This window comes from Manduca sexta, chromosome 15 (assembly GCF_014839805.1).
Source record: "Manduca sexta isolate Smith_Timp_Sample1 chromosome 15, JHU_Msex_v1.0, whole genome shotgun sequence".
Lineage (NCBI taxonomy): Eukaryota > Metazoa > Arthropoda > Insecta > Lepidoptera > Sphingidae > Manduca > Manduca sexta.
The window spans coordinates 4,787,497-4,807,751 of NC_051129.1; the positions used below are offsets into that span (position 1 = coordinate 4,787,497).

At 34.0% G+C, this 20,255-nt stretch overlaps 4 protein-coding genes and 1 long non-coding RNA gene across 7 annotated transcripts in view; 3 read left to right on the forward strand and 2 right to left on the reverse strand.

The window, feature by feature from the left end:
- LOC115439989 (CYFIP-related Rac1 interactor B) overlaps positions 1–2,720 on the forward strand; it is a 42,060-nt gene extending 39,340 nt beyond the window's left edge. Inside the window, exon 3 of the mRNA XM_037438858.1 lies at positions 1,282–2,720. Coding sequence (XP_037294755.1) covers positions 1,282–1,546 — 265 coding nt within the window. The 3' untranslated portion in view covers positions 1,547–2,720. The remainder of the gene's footprint in view (positions 1–1,281) is intronic.
- Positions 2,721–5,493: 2,773 nt separating this feature from the next.
- LOC115440007 (nuclear envelope phosphatase-regulatory subunit 1) lies at positions 5,494–7,543 on the reverse strand. 2 transcript variants are annotated; one of them, XM_030164121.2, is made up of 4 exons: positions 7,371–7,543; positions 6,844–6,927; positions 6,281–6,415; positions 5,494–5,688 (listed from the first exon to the last, which is right to left on the reverse strand). In XM_030164121.2, exons 1-4 carry the CDS (start codon positions 7,396–7,398, stop codon positions 5,543–5,545), a joined length of 393 nt encoding a protein of 130 aa, XP_030019981.1. In that variant the 5' UTR covers positions 7,399–7,543; the 3' UTR covers positions 5,494–5,542. The 2 variants fall into 2 exon arrangements, with proteins under 2 accessions (XP_030019981.1, XP_030019982.1); XM_030164122.2 differs by having other exon boundaries at positions 6,844–6,915; positions 7,371–7,541.
- A 418-nt stretch (positions 7,544–7,961) lies between these two features.
- Positions 7,962–10,829, forward strand: LOC115440035 (enoyl-CoA delta isomerase 1, mitochondrial). Its single transcript, XM_030164167.2, has 5 exons — positions 7,962–8,149; positions 8,991–9,225; positions 9,315–9,461; positions 9,892–10,104; positions 10,366–10,829. Exons 2-5 carry the CDS (start codon positions 8,992–8,994, stop codon positions 10,621–10,623), a joined length of 852 nt encoding a protein of 283 aa, XP_030020027.2. The 5' UTR covers positions 7,962–8,149; position 8,991; the 3' UTR covers positions 10,624–10,829.
- Positions 10,830–11,205: 376 nt separating this feature from the next.
- LOC115440034 (dynein regulatory complex subunit 3) lies at positions 11,206–18,599 on the reverse strand. Of its 2 annotated transcripts, none has more exons than XM_030164165.2 (9): positions 18,329–18,599; positions 17,208–17,575; positions 15,412–15,584; positions 15,066–15,275; positions 14,671–14,811; positions 14,209–14,410; positions 12,670–12,855; positions 12,075–12,214; positions 11,206–11,375 (listed from the first exon to the last, which is right to left on the reverse strand). In XM_030164165.2, exons 1-9 carry the CDS (start codon positions 18,426–18,428, stop codon positions 11,231–11,233), a joined length of 1,665 nt encoding a protein of 554 aa, XP_030020025.2. In that variant the 5' UTR covers positions 18,429–18,599; the 3' UTR covers positions 11,206–11,230. The 2 variants fall into 2 exon arrangements, with proteins under 2 accessions (XP_030020025.2, XP_030020026.2); XM_030164166.2 differs by lacking the exon at positions 18,329–18,599 and adding an exon at positions 18,048–18,162 and having other exon boundaries at positions 11,207–11,375.
- Positions 18,600–19,081: 482 nt separating this feature from the next.
- On the forward strand, positions 19,082–19,528 carry LOC115439990. Its single transcript, XR_003938321.2, has 2 exons — positions 19,082–19,113; positions 19,479–19,528. It is a non-coding gene; the product is annotated as an uncharacterized LOC115439990 (long non-coding RNA).
- Positions 19,529–20,255: the final 727 nt, after the last annotated feature.

Sequence of the window (20,255 nt, forward strand, 5' to 3'; positions counted from 1 at the left end):
TCTTTTATGTACTACTACTAGCTGACCCGACAGACGTTGTCCCGTCTTAACTATGAGTTTGCAGCGCGCATTCTGTCAATTGTTGACAGTTATTTCAAACAATTAAATTCCCATAGAGACCTTAGATATGCAGGTTCCCTCACAATGTTTTCTTTCACCATTAAGGCAAGCGGTAATTCACAAAAAAACAGACCCAATTTTAGAAAAGTTAGAGGTGACAGTTATATAAAATTAATATTTTCGTTAAGTTTTCTTAAATTTTCTGATTTTTTCTTCCATAAGATCCTTCTCCTGACAATAACAAACACATAAAAAAGAAGTGAAATCGGTCCAGCCGTTCACGCGTAACGGCGTGACCAAGGGAAATAAGGATTAATTTTTATATATATAGATAGGCCAATCGTCTCGCGTACAACACATTCGCATGTTGCGTGTGTGTTGTGTCTGAATAAACTTACGTCAGTCGTCATGACAACGCGTCAACAAAGTCATATATAGCATGATGTTTTTTAGCATCTATATAATATACGTTTCTGTTATTATAATAAATTAAAACTTTTTTAACATTTAATTTCACCTCATTGCAAAGTTTCCGTAAGATTCTAATGAAAATTTATAACATTGAAGAACTTTACCAAATAATGTAAAATAAAATTATTTCGTATTTTAACGCCCTATTAAAAGCCTAATATACATTACTAAAATGGTTTCATGCTTCGTTGGCATCCGTCGTTTATTTTCGTTGCAGTCAACTATATTATTATTGTTAATTTATGAACTTATGTTAGTAAATTTCCGCACGAACGAACGCAAATTTTTGCAAACATCAATCTTTCAACCTAATTTATATAACGCAGGCTCGGTTTTAGACTAAAACAGCTGAAATTTGAAACGCTTTTATCAAATTACGTTAGGCATAGTTCAGTGGTTTATGTGGTTCTGATATAAAATTTCTAAGCCTTTTAGTTTGAACGATCGTCTGATATTATGTATTTGAGTAAAGGACGTTTCTTGTTAAATGATTTTAACGGATTCAATGTTAATCGACTATGAAACTAAAAGCGTCATAATGGCCAACGGTAGTGTGTCGCGATCCGTGATCAGCCTGTGTATATCGGGTTTAAAAAATGGCCGGCATAATTGTGTCGACTTGCGTGGGATAATCATCTCTAGTTAATTGAGAATATCTGTACTGTACTCTACGTGCCATCAGGGGCACTTTGACGTGCACATATAGAAAAAACTTTTACATTTTTTAATTGTTTTTATATCTCTTTCCAGGAAACTAGTCGCACAATTCAGTAGAGAGGAGACATCGCTCCTAGTGCTACGTGTGATGGTCGGTCTGATCATCCTATACGACTGGGTCCACCCGTCCGGCGCCTTCTGCCGCTCCTCATCAGTGGACGTGAAGGGCTGCGTCAAGTTCCTGCAGCAGCAGCCGCCGACGAAGGCCGAGCCGCTGCTCAACGCCCTCAGGTACACCACCAAACATCTCAACCACCAGTCGACGCCAAAGAACATCCGCAGCCTGCTAGCGGCGTGAGGACAGCACTCGAGCCTTGCATGTTGCTGTGGGGAATGATTCGACAATAATTGTGGGGGGTTTCTCATCGGCACACCTTTATTTGCTGATATATTGCATGCTCTAAGTAGGTGTTAGCAAAATATATTTTAATAATCATTCGAAAATGCTCGTTTAGTTTATTCGTGTTTCTTTGACACCAACTTAAAGATTTATTATACCTTTGTAAATGTGTAGTCGATTGCTCATATTCTAAATAAACTATGTATTATAATAACATAATGTATAACATATTTCTATTTTGGGAAACTATACGTTTGTTTCATAAATACGCTAGCTTTTAAAGCATAATTTAATGTTGAGAAAAAGGTCCCTATACCCACTCAATGCAAGGTCACGTCACCACAACAAACGATACAGTCGCAAAGTGAATTAGATTTTATAAACAGACTCTAGGGAGGCTTAGGTGTCCTAATATACTTAAGGAAAAAGTATTATAATATGTTGTATTTACTGTATGAAAATTCTCTTGGAATTTTATTGATTGGTTACCACATCATTAAATTATGTGATTTGTACAATAATTATTGTTATTGTTGTTCTGACAAGGTAATGTGCTTTGTTGCATAAATATAGGGTTTAAAAATACAATGGAATAGTGAATATATTTTACCAATAAAGCATCATTGTCTTCAAGGAACATTATTATCTTAGGTCCCAGTGTTTGTTTGTAACATTGCGTGAATAAGTTTATTCAAACAGTTTTGATGTTTATAATATTGTGTAACGTTTAAAGTATTTACTTCCAAAGAATTTTTTAAAATTTATTATATTCGTTCATGACATCGATGATACGTTTTAATTTTTTCAAAAAGACTGAAATCAACTTCACAGAATAGAAGATATTTTGATAACTATCACCCAAATACACGATACCATTCGAAGTCTGAAACGTAACGTCGAAGAAAGTGAATCGGTCTTGAAGCCTTTTTCAAATTATTATAAATGTTAAGTAATTCGTATAACAATGTTGAATTTATGCGTGCACCACTGCCTTGATGTTGACTAACGTTTTAAATTGAATTTATATGTACGATATGTTTCATTGTGTATAGAACGGCATGTATACTGTATATACAATTTTACATGTATAAGAAGTAAATATTTCTGGATGCGAAATGTAGATCAAAGAAAATGTACGAAATGAGTTTGGCTTATATTATTTCCTACAATACGAGAAATGAAATGGGTATAATTGTTAATGACTATTTTATATTGGGACGAGGGATGAGCCAAAACAAAATGTGTTAATTTGAGATTTGTCAACTTTATTTCTTTTGTGAGGCTTGAATTACGAACGGCCGTTAAAAATGTTCTAAATTTAATATCCGTTCTAATTTTGAAAATATACCAATCATAAGTCAGAAATAATTCTAAGCATATCAATAAACGACATTTTAATTGACTTTACTACGCCTCTACAATCTACTTACTTATACTATTACTACTATTGATTTTGATTCGACAATCTTAAATATTTATAATCCTGGTGGACAATCTTTTCTGACTCGTAGCCTCTGCAGTAGTAACATCTCCGACCTATATAAAATAGGCATTAATTTATATATTATCCATCACAAGTAATTTGCATCATGGATATTAATAAATGTTTTAAAAAGCCGCTAAATACGCTCAAAACGTAATATACCATTATATATTGTTATTTTAACATCATAATTAGAATAATCTTTATATTAGACTAGAATATGTTTTAGATTTTATAGCGCACTAATTTACATTTTATGATAATTGTGATTATTCTCTACACTTCAGATATCTTTATGAAAAAAATATATTTATTAGTAATGTTACTTTGGAATTGGATAAGGAAAGATAAGAAAACATCTGCAATGTATGGAGTGGAATCTTAGTTCAACCCGTTACTTTTCTAACTCTAGCATGAATATTGTTTATTGATAAGTTTATTAAATTTATATGAATCTTTAATATACCTGTCGTTATATCACTAAAGCACAAACTTCTCCTTTATGTAGAGAACTTAGCGTTAATTGTCATGTTAGTATAGTTAGGATTACGCACAACCGCACATTGTAATGATTATCGTACAACCCACTTTGTAATGTCCTCGTGTATGCCCGTAGAGCCTATCCACGTGATAGAGGCACGAGTCGTGAGCACACTCGTGATTGGTCAGTTTGGCGACCGACGCGTCGACGTTCCACGCGATTGGTTCCTTAGTCGAAGCTCGATTTCTATTGGCTTATATTTGACTACACTGTAAATCTGTGTTCATGACTTGTGCCGTTTATTAAATCGTACACTCCGAATTGCATTTATAGTATGGAATTGATTGTGAATTGATAAACATGATAACAGAAAATTGTCACTGCCCTAAAATTTTGTATCCTATTTTTTTATACATAAGTGTTTAATACAAATTAATATTTGCTAATAAACTCCATGTTGAGTATAAGCATTGGAAGAGTGTAATTAGAGATGGCAAAATGAATGCTTTATGAATGTAGAGGTTATGATATAGAAATGGTTGGCTAGTAAGCCGTTACGAATGTTATACGTAGTGAAAAGGCGTTATGAAAACAATATTTATTTGTATAATACCGAGTTTATACTTATATGAGTTAGGTCAAATGTTTAGCAAATTCTTCTCAAGTTAATAGAAAATGCAAATTGTGTTTATTGAAGTTGTTGTTTGCGTTATATAACAATGCAATAATTCTGTTAATCATTTATTGCGGTAATGTATAAACTTATTTTCCTTAGTCGTCATTTATTTATTGTATATAAACACACACCAAAGTTATATAGTAATAAATAATCTAATAGATTCTTGTAAGAAGTTGTTTCATTATAAACCTTATTATCAGTGTTTTAAACTTCTAGTTGGTTTTTACTTAACAAATCCTCATCGATATGGATTTTAAATTTAGATTCATAGCTGCGATTGTAATGAAACGATAGCTACTCTTGGAATGTCGCAAACTACATTCTCAATGAAGGACAAAAATTTCGTAATAACTAATTTATTAGAGTTGACCAATAAATGTTTTGGGAACTAGATGCATAAGACGATTTCACTAAATATATTTATATTGTTATGTTTGTACAACAGCCGTCATTTCACATAAGTACCGGTAAGCTAAACATTAAATTACTTCTTACTCGCATTACAAATGTTTGTGATTATGTTTTATGTTTGTTTGAAAGTAAACCCTGAAACCGGAAAACTGATTTGGATGAAATTTGGCACAGGGAGAAAGCACGTGCTGGATTTACATATAGGCTACTTTTTATTCTGGTAATTCGATCGCGTAGGAAATATTTTCGGTTTTAATCAGTTTTTGAAGAGATAGCATTGGCGTCATAGGTGGCGCTAGTGACTGAAGTACTTTGTAGCGGGAAAGGCTACTCATGCAGCCCAAGCCGTAAACAGCACCTAGTTCTTAATTATTCCTTTAAGATCTAAAGCATACGTTACCCTTCAAAAGGAAGTTTTGCTACGACTCCTCGCTTTGGTATAATCAGCACAATTTAACTTTCCTGTAAGGTCGGGAGGCCCTATTCTTTGTACGGGGGCATAACCGTCTTTTCGCAATTACGAACGTTCTAATAAGACAGCTTTGATAACCATATAAATAAATAGGGTTTTTAACTCTGACCTACACAGCTATCGAAGCTGTCTTCGAATAGAACGCCCGTAATTGCAAAAAAACGGATTCGCCCTTACAGACGGAATAGGGCCCTCTCACCTTAACTAAAAAAAGTAGGTCCCGTTGCTTATTCATAGTATTGACCATTGAGTAACATCTCTGTAATGCAGTCCTTACCCATAGTCGATGGCATCGGCTGAAAACATGCTTTTGCAACCCTCATTGTTTGTGAGAGCTATAACGAGTTTCCATGTCTAGGATTACAATTAAAAACATACAAACAGTGAACAACCTTTATTCTTATCTATAACTTATGATATGTACATTTCTAAGTGTTGGCAGGGCGCGGCTTAAGTATCAGTTTGCCGGTATCGTCACAGGACATGTTGAAGTCATTGAGGACGGACCTAGTCCGGGCAGTTATGATGCTTGGAGCTACAACCTTTCTGTGGACTCCAGTCACGAATAATAGAACTGAAAAGTGAAAAAAATCAATAAATAAATATACTTTTTTTTATTGCTTTCATTGACGAGACGAGCTTGCCGTTCGCCTGATTGTAAGCGATACGACCGCCCATGAACAGAAGAAACACCAACCAACACCTAAAATTACAAAGTATTGTTTGGTATTCCAATGCGCTTGCCATCCTGAGACATGAGATGTTAAGTCTTGTTATGTCCAGTAGTTACACTGGCTACAATGCCCTTCATACTAGAACACAACAGTACCTAAACACTGCTGCTTGACATTACACATAGAAATTGTGGTAGTGCCTACCCATGTAGACTCACATATGAGAGACCTACCACCAGTACTTATACTTCCTTTTGTACAAGTGAATACAAATATCAATAAAATTCAAAATAATTTAAATTGTTTTATATATTAATCTCTCAACAAAGCACAATTAATTTTTTCTCCGAATTGAAAACTAACTGTACTTATACATTATATGCTGTATATTAAATATGCTTATGGTCTGCTGAACCAATCTTTAAACCCAAGATGTCTTATTCAACATCTAAACTATTATCTATTATGTGAAGGCAAAATAACAATACCCACCTAAAAATGTAGATGTGAAGGTGAAAAATAGATGATTCCACAGGGATTGGGTCAGAGTGACAACAGACGTAAGGGGGTCCATCAGCCAGTGATATGCCGCTATAGCCGTGCACACCGACACCACCGTGAGCAGAACTGAAAATAGTACTTCATCTTATGAAATTATAAATGGGAGAGTTTGTGAAGATGTTATTCTTATATTATGGCTTCTGAGATAAATCAGTGATATTTGTTCTGCTATGCTTGTTAAAATTGCAGACATAATATCATATCAATAAATTTGGTATATATGTAGATAGACCATATAATAAATATTCTATAATAGCTTAACTAGGGGGCTTTAATTATAGGAAAATCTTTGAAGTCATTAAAAAAATTATGAGTTTAATTGTTGTGTAATTTTTAGAGCACACATGTATGTATGGAGTTCAATGGTCACAAACGCAACATAATCAGCAGTTACACCATATTAAAATATATATTTTTTTCTGTATTAATTATAGTTTGCTCAAATAAATTATGGTAATTTAAAAGTTCGAACATATGAATATTAATGAACTCACTTCGCCATCTCATAGTGGCCGGCTGCAGGCAAGCTATCACTTCAGTTAACCGGCGCTCAAACGCCTTGAGATCTGTAATGACAACTATTACATATCATTAATCTAAAACAGATATTGTGTAGTCCTTTTTGATAAAATTTTGTTATGTTGCTAAATGATAGCGTTATGTATCTAATTTATTCATTTCGTTAATAATTTAGATAAGCAAAAATGATATGATCCATAAGCAACAAATAGATCTAGTATGGAATGCACGCAACTTTATTTTAGATTATTTTCGTAATATTTTTACATTGCAGATTAATATGATTGTGGTGTTATAATTTCATATATACTGCATACATATGCACATATAAGGTTTATATTTAATAAACTTGACCACTTTTTTTTAAATCTATTATCTTCATTAACATTTTATCAGATAAGAATAATAAAGCATAAGTTAGGCACAATTGTATTACAAATAGCTTTAGAAATAATATGCAAAATATGTGCGAAAGTCCGATAATGGTATCTAATATTCTCACCATCACACGCTGTTTGCTCGAGCGACATTTTTTATATTATAGATCTTCAATAGCAATTAAAATCAATCCTACATACTGAAAGTCTTTATTTAATGATAAATAAAAGTTTTTCACTATCCATCAACATTCAGTAGCTCGAGCCTCGAATCTCAAATTCACATTTTATCTCAATAATTCTTATTGAGTATTGACATAGTGTGTTTTTAATAGTTCCACAGGAAAGTAGCTAAGATCAGCAACCATGCTGCCAAGTCATTACTCATGTTGGCAAATAAGTTTTAAATCGGGGCTCATGCATCCGTTTATTCAAAAACTGAATTCAGAGGTGAAAAGCGGATTCTTGCCTTATACAAATTTTTAATTCAGAGATGTTTTTTATTTCCAACTATCTATGTCCCGAACAAAAGTAAACCACCTTAAAAAATTTAAGTTTACGAAAAAGAGGAAAGTTAAAAGAAAAATATGGCGCATACAAAGCTTTTATTCATTATTTCAATTTGAATATAAATTAAAAAAAAATATATACGAGGGACATGATACTTGATGATAAATATGGCAAAATCAAAATATTAATCACTACGTCACAGTTAGACAAAAATAATGTAGTTGTCAAGTGTGAATGATATCTCTGAGATGATATCGTACCTAGTATTATGAGTTGTACAGTGTTTTTTTGATTTGTGTAGTTTATTTAAATAATCGTCCTTTTTTATTTTGAATATAATTGCTTTGTGCGCCGCTCTTGGCAGACGTCTTGATTTATAATAATATCTTGGAAGGTATGTTGGCCTGCATTTGTATTTTATCAAAATTAAACTTCGGGGTGAATGCAGGGTTCAAAGTCTATGTAACAAAGTTAAATATCTAAAACAGTATTTTTAAAATATATATATATATATTTCTGCGAATTGAAAGGACTTCTAGTTCTTTTGTACAAGAATGTCTATTTATTTACATATCTTTTACACATATCAGATTGAAATTAACAATTAATTAAACTGTAAAAATTTGGAACCACATTTAAAAAATATAAGTAATCTAACATTAGAGTTTATTTTAAGATATTCTAGCGTATTATAATCGAGACAGGACAGCACATTTACATTAAGACAAACAATGCTTGTTTTTGTAAACTCACATCATAAAATAATTCACAATTTTTCCATAATCAATGATATTTTAATAGAAGAAATAAAAATTAGCCCACTTCCTTTTTCAAGTTTTAATATTATTTCATAGTAAATTTTATCAAAATCAAGTCAGTGGTTTAGCCATTCTATACTAAAATAAAATAATAACTTTTACTTTCACTTTTATTATAATTATATGAGTTTAATATGAGAAATAGCACTAATAATTATCAAATAATTATTAGAGATTACAAGTGTAATTAAAATTTAAGTAAGCCTCTTATTTTTTTCTAAACTAAATCTGTTTTCACTCCAATATCTTCATGTATCTTTTAGGTTTTTTTAATTGAAATCACATAAATCATTACATTTATCACATTTATGATCATTCTTTAAATTGGCTTGTTTCATTTTAATATTGATATTTTTAATTTTTTTTATACATGAAGATGATCATTGCACTTACATCACACCTGTAAAATGATTGCAGAATGATTCCTCTTCGCCAAGCAGTCAACATTGGTAGATGGGCAGTCCCCAGCATCAGATGTATGTCAGCAAAAGCCGGCCCACTGGTGGATGTGGCTGTAGACAATGAAGGCTATGCAATGGTTACACTGCAGCGGCCACCTGTCAACAGTCTGAACCTAGAGCTCCTTCAGGATATATCCAAGAGTCTTGATGAAGTTGGAAAGAACAAATGTAAAGGCATGATTCTAACTTCTGTGAGTCGAAATAATAATTGTAATGTAATATAATATGAATATGACTTGTAAAAAAAAATTTTTTTTTAAATTATCACATTCGTTTTCAGTCTTCACCAACAGTATTCTCAGCTGGATTAGATATTATGGAAATGTACAAACCAGATTTAAAAAGGGCTGAATCATTCTGGAGAACCTTACAAGACGTTTGGCTCAAACTGTTCGGATCTACGTATCCCACTGCAGCAGCTATTAATGTAAGTAAAAAGTTACAGTAACCACTTATTCTACTTAGTAGATAGCAGTGACGAAGGGTCCATATAATCGGATTCCTGCTGGCTTCCCTTTATGTCAATAATCATAAAAATGTCTAATAATCATAAGAATGATTTGCAGACCACATTTATGCATATTAGTACTTATATGTCAGGTTCCCTTTTGGAAAATGTAACCTTCCACTACTGGTAGATAATGACTTCATGAGAAAGGTGGGACTTACTACAATCCTTATATCCAGACTTTCTATACCGAACAGGGCAATGCCACCATAAAGTGGGTAAATTGCCACTTCACACATTTTAATAGCCTTTGAAAAATATTGATACAAATACAATCTCAGATATTAGTGTATAGAATACCCACTCACTCCATTCAAAATCTAGTAAGTTTAGATTAAATTCTTTGCAGGGCCATGCACCAGCAGGTGGCTGTCTTTTAGCGATGTCGTGCGAGTATCGAGCCATGGTCAGTGGTAAGTATACCATCGGTTTGAACGAGACAGCGCTGGGTATCGTCGCGCCGCGCTGGTTCATGGATACCATATCAAACACTATATCGCGCAGGGAAGCCGAATTCGCTCTCACAACTGCCCGTATGTTCAGCGTTGATGAAGCTTTGAAGGTAGGTTTTTTATTTTATGTTTATCTTTAAACTTTTTGTGTTAGAATCATATAAAATATTAAAAAACATACTGCCTTCGTGGCGATTACCCGGAGTCTAGAATTTGTGTCCGATATGGAGATTAGCTCGACCCTCTCGTATCATGGGACAGAACACTAATGACAAATAATGAGTATATTAGTTGTGCCTCTGCCTACCACTTCGGGTATAAAACTGGGTGAGTGTGAGTAATTCATAAATAACAATTTATTTATTTTGCAGGAGGGCCTCGTAGACGAAATGGCGACAGACAAAGCCGACGCCGTAGAAAAGTGTAAGAAGTTCCTCAAAAGGTTCGAAAGGATTCCAGCTCTCGCTCGTGGTATCACCAAGCAGAGGTACCGGGAACCCGCCCTTAACTGGCTCATGGCAAACCGAGAACAAGACCTCAATGAGTTCATGGCCTTCTTACAAAACCCGAAAGTACAACAATCTTTAGAAATGTACATACAAAATTTGAAAAAGAAAGCAGCTAAGTAAATAAGTATTTTAAAATAGTCAGAAATATATTGTAAATAAATACTGCCATTTGACAGATAAATACTGTCTTACTTTGAAATTACAAAACCCAGATTCTGATATTAACTGATTGTACAATTAGTTTTCTGTGCTGATAGTATTACAACTATTATATATATATTGTAAGCATATCGTTATTTTTTGGACAATATATTGAGTAACTCGTACTGGTTGTTTAAATTTTCATCATACTTTTTGTGTAATCTCAGATGTTCCTGGTTTATTGTCTATGATAAACAGACTTTAAATTTTGAGCTTTAAACATATGGGAAGGAGGTGGGTTGATTTCGAGGTTTATGCTATTTTAGCCCAAAGGTAAATTAATTTCTAAGATAGCCTCATTAATTCAAAACAATATAAGCACACAAAAATATGCCCTTTCGGCCCACCCCATACAAAAGTATGCTGCAGTTTTAGCTCTAGAATCTGGGAGTATTTGCTTTACTTTGCAAGATTTGGGAGGTCGTAAAACTAGTATTTTAGAACTACCGGTTAATATTTTACTCAAATAAGAAATATGATGTCGAAAAAATAACATTCATTTGAAAAATAAAATATAATTTAATTTTTAAAAATCTTCTCCGAGCAAAGCCGCAGTTTCCGGATCCACTGTCTCCGTAAGTCCCATTTGCATATCTGTCCAGTCTTCGCGCTGGTTGTCTATGAAAAAGTTGATTTCCAGTATTCTGTCGCGGTTACGCTTGATTTCATTGCTATAATAAAAATAACATAATTATTTTAGCACTTCAATAATTATTCAGTTACACGATTATTTATTATTTATCGTGTTCACAAAAAATAACATAAATATTAACAACCCTTGATGTTCATCGCATAATTATTTTTAATATTAGCTACTAACTGAGCAGTAAAGACATACAATAACATGGGCACCGCCAAGATTATTTTTAGGGAGGTGCATCTGCATAAGTAGGTACGCTAAAGCGTAATAAAACCTCTGTGGTAGATTGTTCCCACTGTCATTCAGTTATTTTTATTGTGATTTGTTCCGGACAGGGGGGTGCACGTGCACCCCTCTACTAGCGCCCATTTACAATCATAATAATTTAAATCAAAATAGATTTACAAATGTCTTAATAACAGGTTTGAATGTAATTGTATGTAATTTAGTATATTATCAAGTTAATTATAATATTATAGATTTAAAACTAATTAGGCAATTATCCTCGTAGACGTCTACCAAATTAATTAGCTTCTAAAAACTACATAAAATACAATTTTTATTTTTGGTATGTAAGATGTTTCTTATTTTTCCCAGAGTACTGACTTAAAAAAAAGGTCACTAGTCTATGGTAGCTACGCCATTGCGTCCGTTCAAGATTACCAAAAACAATGCGATACCTACTTGTACCGAATAGTGCTATTGGACGTAAAAGTACAGTTCATCTTACTCGTTAGTGCCTTGAACAAGATCATCGCGCCATTTATTCGCTCGTGTCATGAGCAAATCCTCGCGCGCATCTATAAACCGCAGGTGATTGTCCGACGACTGAGCAACTAGATTCATCATCATGTCTCGGTCCATCATCGCCTGCAAACAATGTATTGATGGTAGCATCACGATAGACACAATTTAAATTTTTTGGGTCTTTTGCACATAGGTGTAGTTAGGGGGGGGTCCCAGGGAGGCGTAGTCACCCCAGAATTGGGTGATGTACGCTCTCACAGTGTTGAGGCGACTTATTATTATTACTCATTTATAACACCATGTAAAATTATAATCAATTCTGAAATTATAAAGACATGGAAGTTGCCTTTTCTATTGTGCAGGCCACAAATTCTCCTAGATGATAACTAGCTACGGCCTTTCTTCTGCATCCTGTCATATAATTAGATGTAAGAATAATTAAGATCTTGAGTGCAGCAGTCCATGGAAATTTAAGTATATTATTCAGTGGTCTAATAACCCCCAGTTGCTATAACCGAGCTGAAAGTATTCACTAACATCTATTGATGCAATAACATGGCTAGAAAAGTTAAAAGTACCTCAAATAATTCAGGCGGCGCGTCTCCCAATAAAATCTTATTTCCTAGAAGTTTAGTGAGCGCCTCGATCTGCCGCATAGTCCACACTCCTTCGTGTTCTCGCCACGCCCCGAACGCATTCCGCGACACCTCCAGTAGTTTAGTCACCATTTCTGTCATGTTTACCGCGAATTGTACTCGGGATTCCTGTAATATTGGAAATTAAACAGGTAATACAAACTCACGCACAGCTTTTATCTCGAACAGTTACAAATGCGCAACTAGCACACCCGTATTCCGCCTTGGTTATTTCATCCTATATTATGGCATAACTACCAGAGTACTATGCGGTGAAGTGCACCAGGACCCACAAATAGGAGGCACCCCAGACCTTGACTAGTGTGCGTTTTAAGTTCTGTGAAACTAACAAGGAATCTTACCTACGAGTAAATTTAATTAAAGTTTTTTTTAGTCCTCGGGTTTTCGCATTTGATTTTTGTTACTTGCATCTGGGCTCTTGGTTACCTAATTCTGCCACTGGCTCCATGATGTGATAGCGCAAATCCAGCGCATAATTTGCCATAAATTACAGAAGCTGATACTGAGCGGAAAATCCGTGGGTATCATATTACCCGATGTAGGGATCGAACCCTCTCAGCCATCCTCAGGTCGGGCAATGCGATATTGGGTTATTACACTAAATATCAACCCAGAGTCTGGAGTTTGTGCTCGATATAGCGAAAGACTCCCCCTATCACATCATAGGATGGATCATGGAATACACACGGCCAAAGTGGATGCTCCAGTTGCGCTTCTGCCTACCCTTTCATGGATAAAAGAAGTGAATGTGTGTATACAATTCAGTTATTGTAGGTATAATAATAAAAAGCAAATAATGACAAAGTACTCTGAATACACTAAGACGATGAACACAGAAAAGTCTTGTGATAAATAATGAGACAATAGGTAATAAAAATACAAGGTAATAGGTGCATATTTTTTTTCAAAGCGAAGAAAATATATTGTGACGTGATTAAATTATTCCATAATTTATGATGCTTCATTGAACTATTCTCTCTCAATCCCTTGGGCCTAGGAGTTAGGTTCTAAGGCTTATCAGATACATACCAGACAATTTTATTCAGTATTCCACTTGTTTCATCGTCAATAAGGATAAAAGTATAAACCTACTAAAGGACTTTAAGCCAAGTTATCAAGGTTTGTTTTCTATTAGACTAATATGACTGAGAATAAAATGTATCAATTGTCAATTGCTACCACTACTTGATGGCTCAAATAAAGTCTAGCTGCCCTCATATTAGATTGGCAATTTCTTGTAGCAACACTTATATCACGCAAGAACTTCTAGATGCGTTTACACTAGCGGCATTATTTCAATTCTGTACACGCGTTCATGCGTTTCGCCACAAGTTCTGCTAGCTTCAAAATTTTTAACAGTTAACGTGTCGTTACTATTTTCCCGGTAAACATCGCTTGCAGAAGATAACTCCTGAAAGTTTTCTTGCTAATCTAAGCCTCATTTAACCACAGCTGCATTACCTCACATTGCTCATACAACTGCATCTCAATGGTCATCAGACTCTTCCACAATTGATACAAGACTTCGTTGAACGTCTCTCCGAGATCCACCAATGTCTGCTCCAGTTGCTCTATTGTCGCCTGTTTTGTCGTAAACTTTGTAATCAACTCGTTCATCTGATCTGCCAGTGGTTTTTTCTTGCTTTCGAATTCTTCTATCACCCTGAAAAGTAAAGTTATTTATATGGACTTTTATTCTCTTTATGTAGATCTGTTTTTGTTTACATATGGTAAGAAGAATCGATGGGTCTAGTGCAGTATTTTAAGGTTCCCGGATCAAGCTATCCCTGAGTTTTTGCAATTTAATTTGCCGTTTTCGAGAGGTAATCACTTTAAGGTCTGGTATCATAACTTAAGGCGATTAACATTAATCAATATCCCAAATCTTAGGTTAGCCATTAGTAGTATTATAATGACATTTACAGTTTACTCTTCTTAACGCTCTCTTCCAATGCATTATCTACGAGGTCTTTGAACAGTTTGATTTCGTGCTGCCTGGCGTTGTACGCCTCTTGCGCGAACTCTACCAAACCGGCCATTGTTTCCACATATTGTTCTTTATACCTAGAAATAATTCAAAATTCATTTGATAGGATAATATTTCTACAACAAATTATTCTAAACAATTCTGTCACAACAATAAACCTTGTACCGTTTATAAAAAATCAATTTGCATGTATCATTTATGTATAAAAACTAATAATTCCGCCATTACAATTGAATTATACCTAATCTTAAGATCATAGTTTAATTAGATGGCGAAAATAATTGCAAAATAAGATGTCTGAAGGTGAATCAACTTGGTTTTAAAAACTTACTGCTCATAAAAACCATTCAATTCACCACCAATTTTGAGCAAAAGTGTACCGTCCGGATCTTTATCAAACATAGATTCTATCAACTCTGGTCCGCTGAGGTACTCCACAAAGGACAGCGCGTAGAACTCTACTCTAGCTTCGTATTCTTCTTTAGCTATTCTTTCCTTTTCTGTTTTCTCATCAGCCTCATCTAATTTGCGGAGCATAAGTCTAAAAAATGATCGTGTCCAGTGATTATTTGCATCATTGGAATTGGGTGATTAATTGATATATTTTTCATTAAAAATGGTAATAGAATATGCATGATGCAGGATTATAGTTCAAACATTACATCGGTACACCATACCTGAATAAGCCACGTCCATTTTCCCTCTCTTCTTCGCTAACAGTTTTATAATCTAGGTACGTGACTCGAGTGAGTGATGCTTTGAGGAAATGGTAAGTCATCGGGTCGTCGCAACACGGATTTCCTTTAAAACTCACTGATCGCAACTTTCGGAATTTACGTAGGTATATCATCTGCATGGAATAAATTAATTGAATTACGGTCAACCCCAAATGTATAGTCATGTGTCGCTTTTAATTCAGGGGGGGGGGGGGGGGGCAAATATCAAATTTTCATCCAAAACGTTTTTTTTTTATATAGGTAATATTAATTATTAAACATGTAGGTACCTACTAAACTATGAATTTGTTGTAAATCGTATTAAAGGTGACAGGAAGTCGTACTTTATTAATGAAAAATTTTATAATTCATATATTTGGTGTTTATTCGCGTATACCTTCATATGAGAATCACTCTACCTATACAATATTACAGGATAGGCAATGCGAACAAAAGAATAAGATAATACATCCAAGAAATTAATGCTGCGTAGTAGGTATAAGAGATACCTACTTTTAATTAAAACGCTTTTTAAATATCAGTCCATAAATTATTTTTCTGGATATCATTTGAAATTACTGTTCGAAATGGCACGAAAGCCATCAAGTAGCAAACAAGCGGAAATTCTGAGCTGCCAACTAGTGCGTAAAGGCTCGCGGACGGCGCGCTCTGAAGTCTGAAGGACGTTCTGTAGAATCGTTTACGCCAGGCCCGTAACCAGGCAAATCATTTGGATCGATTACCCAAAAAATTCTCGTATCTCGAATTTTTTGGATAGATACTTACTGAAAGGTTTGAAGATATAAAGGGAAGGAATTGATGATTGTTCATGTACTTGAGTAAGTCACGAAGGTGGATCATTTATGGAATTAATCTACTTATGTCACAATTTTTAATGTAGCTAATATTATGTTGATACCTAGGTGTTGTGACACCTAATATTGTATGATATGTACTTAGTTAGTAATTAATATTCTCTACTTAAAATTAAAATAGTTTATTCATTACAGTAATTATAACATCCCATTTCCTGCCCACAATGAATTTTCAATTCTGGACCTGTCCTCTAAGCGATTGCAAGATCTTGCCGTAGGTACCTCTAGTGCTATTACATCATCACATTATCTTCGTTAGAAAGAAATTCTATTTTTATAGCAAAAAATGAGGAAACAAGTAGGTCAACTGATGGTAAATGGAAAAGTCATCCACAATAGAGATGTCATTACTACTTTATCCATGAAATTAATGAAGATGAGAGAGGTATTGGCTAAGTATTAAATATTAACGAAGGGTCGAAATGTATGATGATTCCACTTATACAACCTGCTGAAGATACCTAATTTTTGTAACCTAGGTTAATATTGCTTTAATCGATCGCCTATCTTCTTTTGAGATAGTATTTATAGAAACCAAATTTTAAATTTTATTCCCAAATTGACTATATCTTTGTCTGAGTTTCAGCTTATTATGTCCAGCACAGGCAACCACAGATGGGATTGCATTTAGGCAGGTGAACTTACGTAAAACAGAGATGGATACAAAGACTATGGATTTAAAGATGTCTATGAAAGTAGCGTAGCTTGCCAAAGAGGATCCCTATATCTAAATTTGTTGGGGGCCCTTCAGGACAGTGTGAACTTTTGGGCGCCTGCTCAGTTTAATGTAGGTATGAGCCTCAAAGCTCGGGGACCCATATCACTGATACGGCGAATACAGCGGTAGCTATGCCCCTGATCTATGGATTAGAAATTCATTACCTCTTTATAGTCCTCAATCAAATTATCACCAATACTAAAAACAAGTAAGTTTTGTAGAGTATCCATGTTTTCCAATTTCCTTATTTTATTGTGGAACAACGTCAGCACTTCTAGATTAACAAGTTCATCGAGGTTTTCTATCTTTTCGATCTTATTAAAAGACAAATCTAGTTCATTTAGACCTTTCAATAATTCTAAATTTTCGATCCTTTCTATCAGATTATGGGCTAGAGTTAATTTTCTTAGCGACTTTAGCATCCAGAGGTGATCTATTCTCAATATATTTTGGAACTCTAGGCGTACTATGGGCGCCTCGTCTAAATGAACGCCTTCTTCTGCGAACAGTCTACCTGCTTCTTCAGTCGGACCTGGTATCACAAACAAAATTGTCTACATATAGGTATCTATCGTGTAAATTAACACTTAATTTGTTTATATTTGAAACTAAGTATCAAATCTCAATAACAGTAAATTAGGGCGTAAATTCTTTCACGATCGATCGAAAGTTATCGATTGAAATCATTATTCTAAGAATAACATTATTAATAGAGCTATTTTTCCTAATACGAAAATTCTAAGAAAAAAATGTTTCACATATTATCAAAGCAAAGACGATTAAGGACAATAGAGACTGGAGTTATTCGCATCTCCAACAATTAAAAGTAAATCTACTTAGGGCAGGGCCTATTTTACAATGTTCAAGTAAATGTTATCAGTCAGATACATCGATATATTTACTACGTACTACGTCAGATAAGTATAGGCGATTATGTGTTTCACCAGTTCCAAGTAAATTTTATTTAAAATTATATCTAATGTAGATAATATTAATTTTATTACCATTTATTTGAGAAGATAAATTAGAGTGTGACTTGTATTCGGTCGGCTATTATGTGATGACTAGCAATTACTCAGTTGTGGAACATGTTACGTGTAGTTAGATCTCTCCGCATACACGTGTTTCTTACTTTTTTGTTTAGATATAATTTATTTGAGCGCTTGGCTTTGCACTAGGTCCCTCTATATTATATTCAATGATTAGAGTTTACTCAGACATTATAAATAGGCCTTAAATGACCTTAATAGGCATAAACTAGGCTAAAATAAAATAAAAATATTACCATACTCTAATATGCATCTTATAAGCATTGCATTATCAATAACACCAGGCTCTATGTCTGGATGTATAATAAGACTGTTTAAGGATTTTTTCTCCGTCATTATTTTCTTCGTAAATAAGAGGATTTCAATTATTTTATCACAGTATTGTGGTTTTGATAATATAATTACTGGTTGTCATGTAAACCGTAAAACGTCACCAAATACCAATAAACATGGCAATAAATAAAATGTCACAAACAAAGGATATTTATTATGTAAAAAGACAAGAATATCTATAATATTATTTGTTTACAGTGATAACATTATTGCGTTCTAAATTAAAATATGTCTACAGCTCAGAATAAGAACAAGCATAGAAGGAATCTAAATTACTCTCATATACTTATCCTATTTTTTCAAATAGGCCAAAACCGTTGAAAAGAACGAGACAAATATTATGTTGCTAAGGTCGGCTTGCGTACACTTTAAAATAACCAAATGGTTACCTTTGGTCCTCTTTATGATGCCGAATTAAAAAGCAAATAAAATGTCAAATGTGCCCACTTGCCAACCTCAAAACAATGTCACAAACGCGCCCACACAATTTAGTTACGTTATACTTCAGCGCGTGCTTTTCAAAAGTGGCTACATGTTTTGTAATATTTTTGTTGTTAATTTTAATAAATACACAGTGCTGTTTAAATAAAATATAGCCCTACGAACAAGCAATGGCCTGCGTTATTGTGGGATGAAAATCTCATTCTTCTCGTAAAGAAAATGAAACTGAAATCATCAGCTTCCATCGGTGAGTAAACAAAAAACCCAATATATTTTCTTAAACCCTCTACATAAGTGCAAAAAGTGTTATTAATTATACTTTATTATGCTGTAGTCATATTATAATCTGCTGTTGGCCATTCGATACAGTAATTATTAAGTATTTTTCATTTTTACCAATTTACGTAGTCGAGTTCAATAATGTTGTGTGCATATTCTGTCGATAACATAGATGTTAGTATATTGTAGTTTACTATTTTGCATAAATTGCCTTTTACTTACAATATACGGTGGTGTAGTGGTAAAAGCCACTTGGAAACCGTGCGCGAAGGCTGAGGTCGAGGAAACTATCTGATTTTCATAGTGTGTTTCATACAATGTGTTTCATTGCAGATTCCCCAAAGATGATGTTATGAGGAAAAAATGGATCCCAATTGGCATTGGAAAAAACAGCACCGTGTTTGTTCTAAGCATTTCAGCAAAGTTTTATTAACATTGAAATAAGTTATCAAACATATGTGACATGAATGATACCGCTGTGTTTTAATTTTACTGTCCCATTTTAGTAGCTTCTGTCAAATCACACCTCTTGGGTATCTTTTAATCCCTAAGAAAGTCAGAAAAGAACAGAAGGGGTGCTGGCTTTTTCCTAGACGAAATTCTTGCCGATTTCTTGTTTGTTACTTACAGCGGTTTCCATTCCTTCCGAAATTTTTAACATTTGCTTAATTTAATAATCAAAATGCTAAACCATTTTTGTGTGAATGACATTTCGGAAGGCATGAAAACTGCTGTAAATAGCAAATGATAATTGGACAAAATTTAGTTCGAAGAAAGCCGGTAGTTCCATTGTTTATGTAATTTAACAGCTTCTTAACGAGTGCTTTTATATACCCAGACTTCTTCTGGTACTTGAATACCAAATCAGGGTTTTGATATCTTTTTTAGCCTTTATCTAAATTAGCAGCAATTTGCAGCGGTTTGTAGTTGACTGACCGAAAAGTGTTTATTTTAGCAGGTCTGTGAATTTACCATAGCCGATAGATAACGCATCTATCGATATCGATAAGATGTCAGAAAGGATCGCAACACAATTAAATTTCTTGCTGTCAAAGACAGAGTACACTCAAATGTCATAGTGTTACTTCTATGCTTGTCATTGTTCTGAGG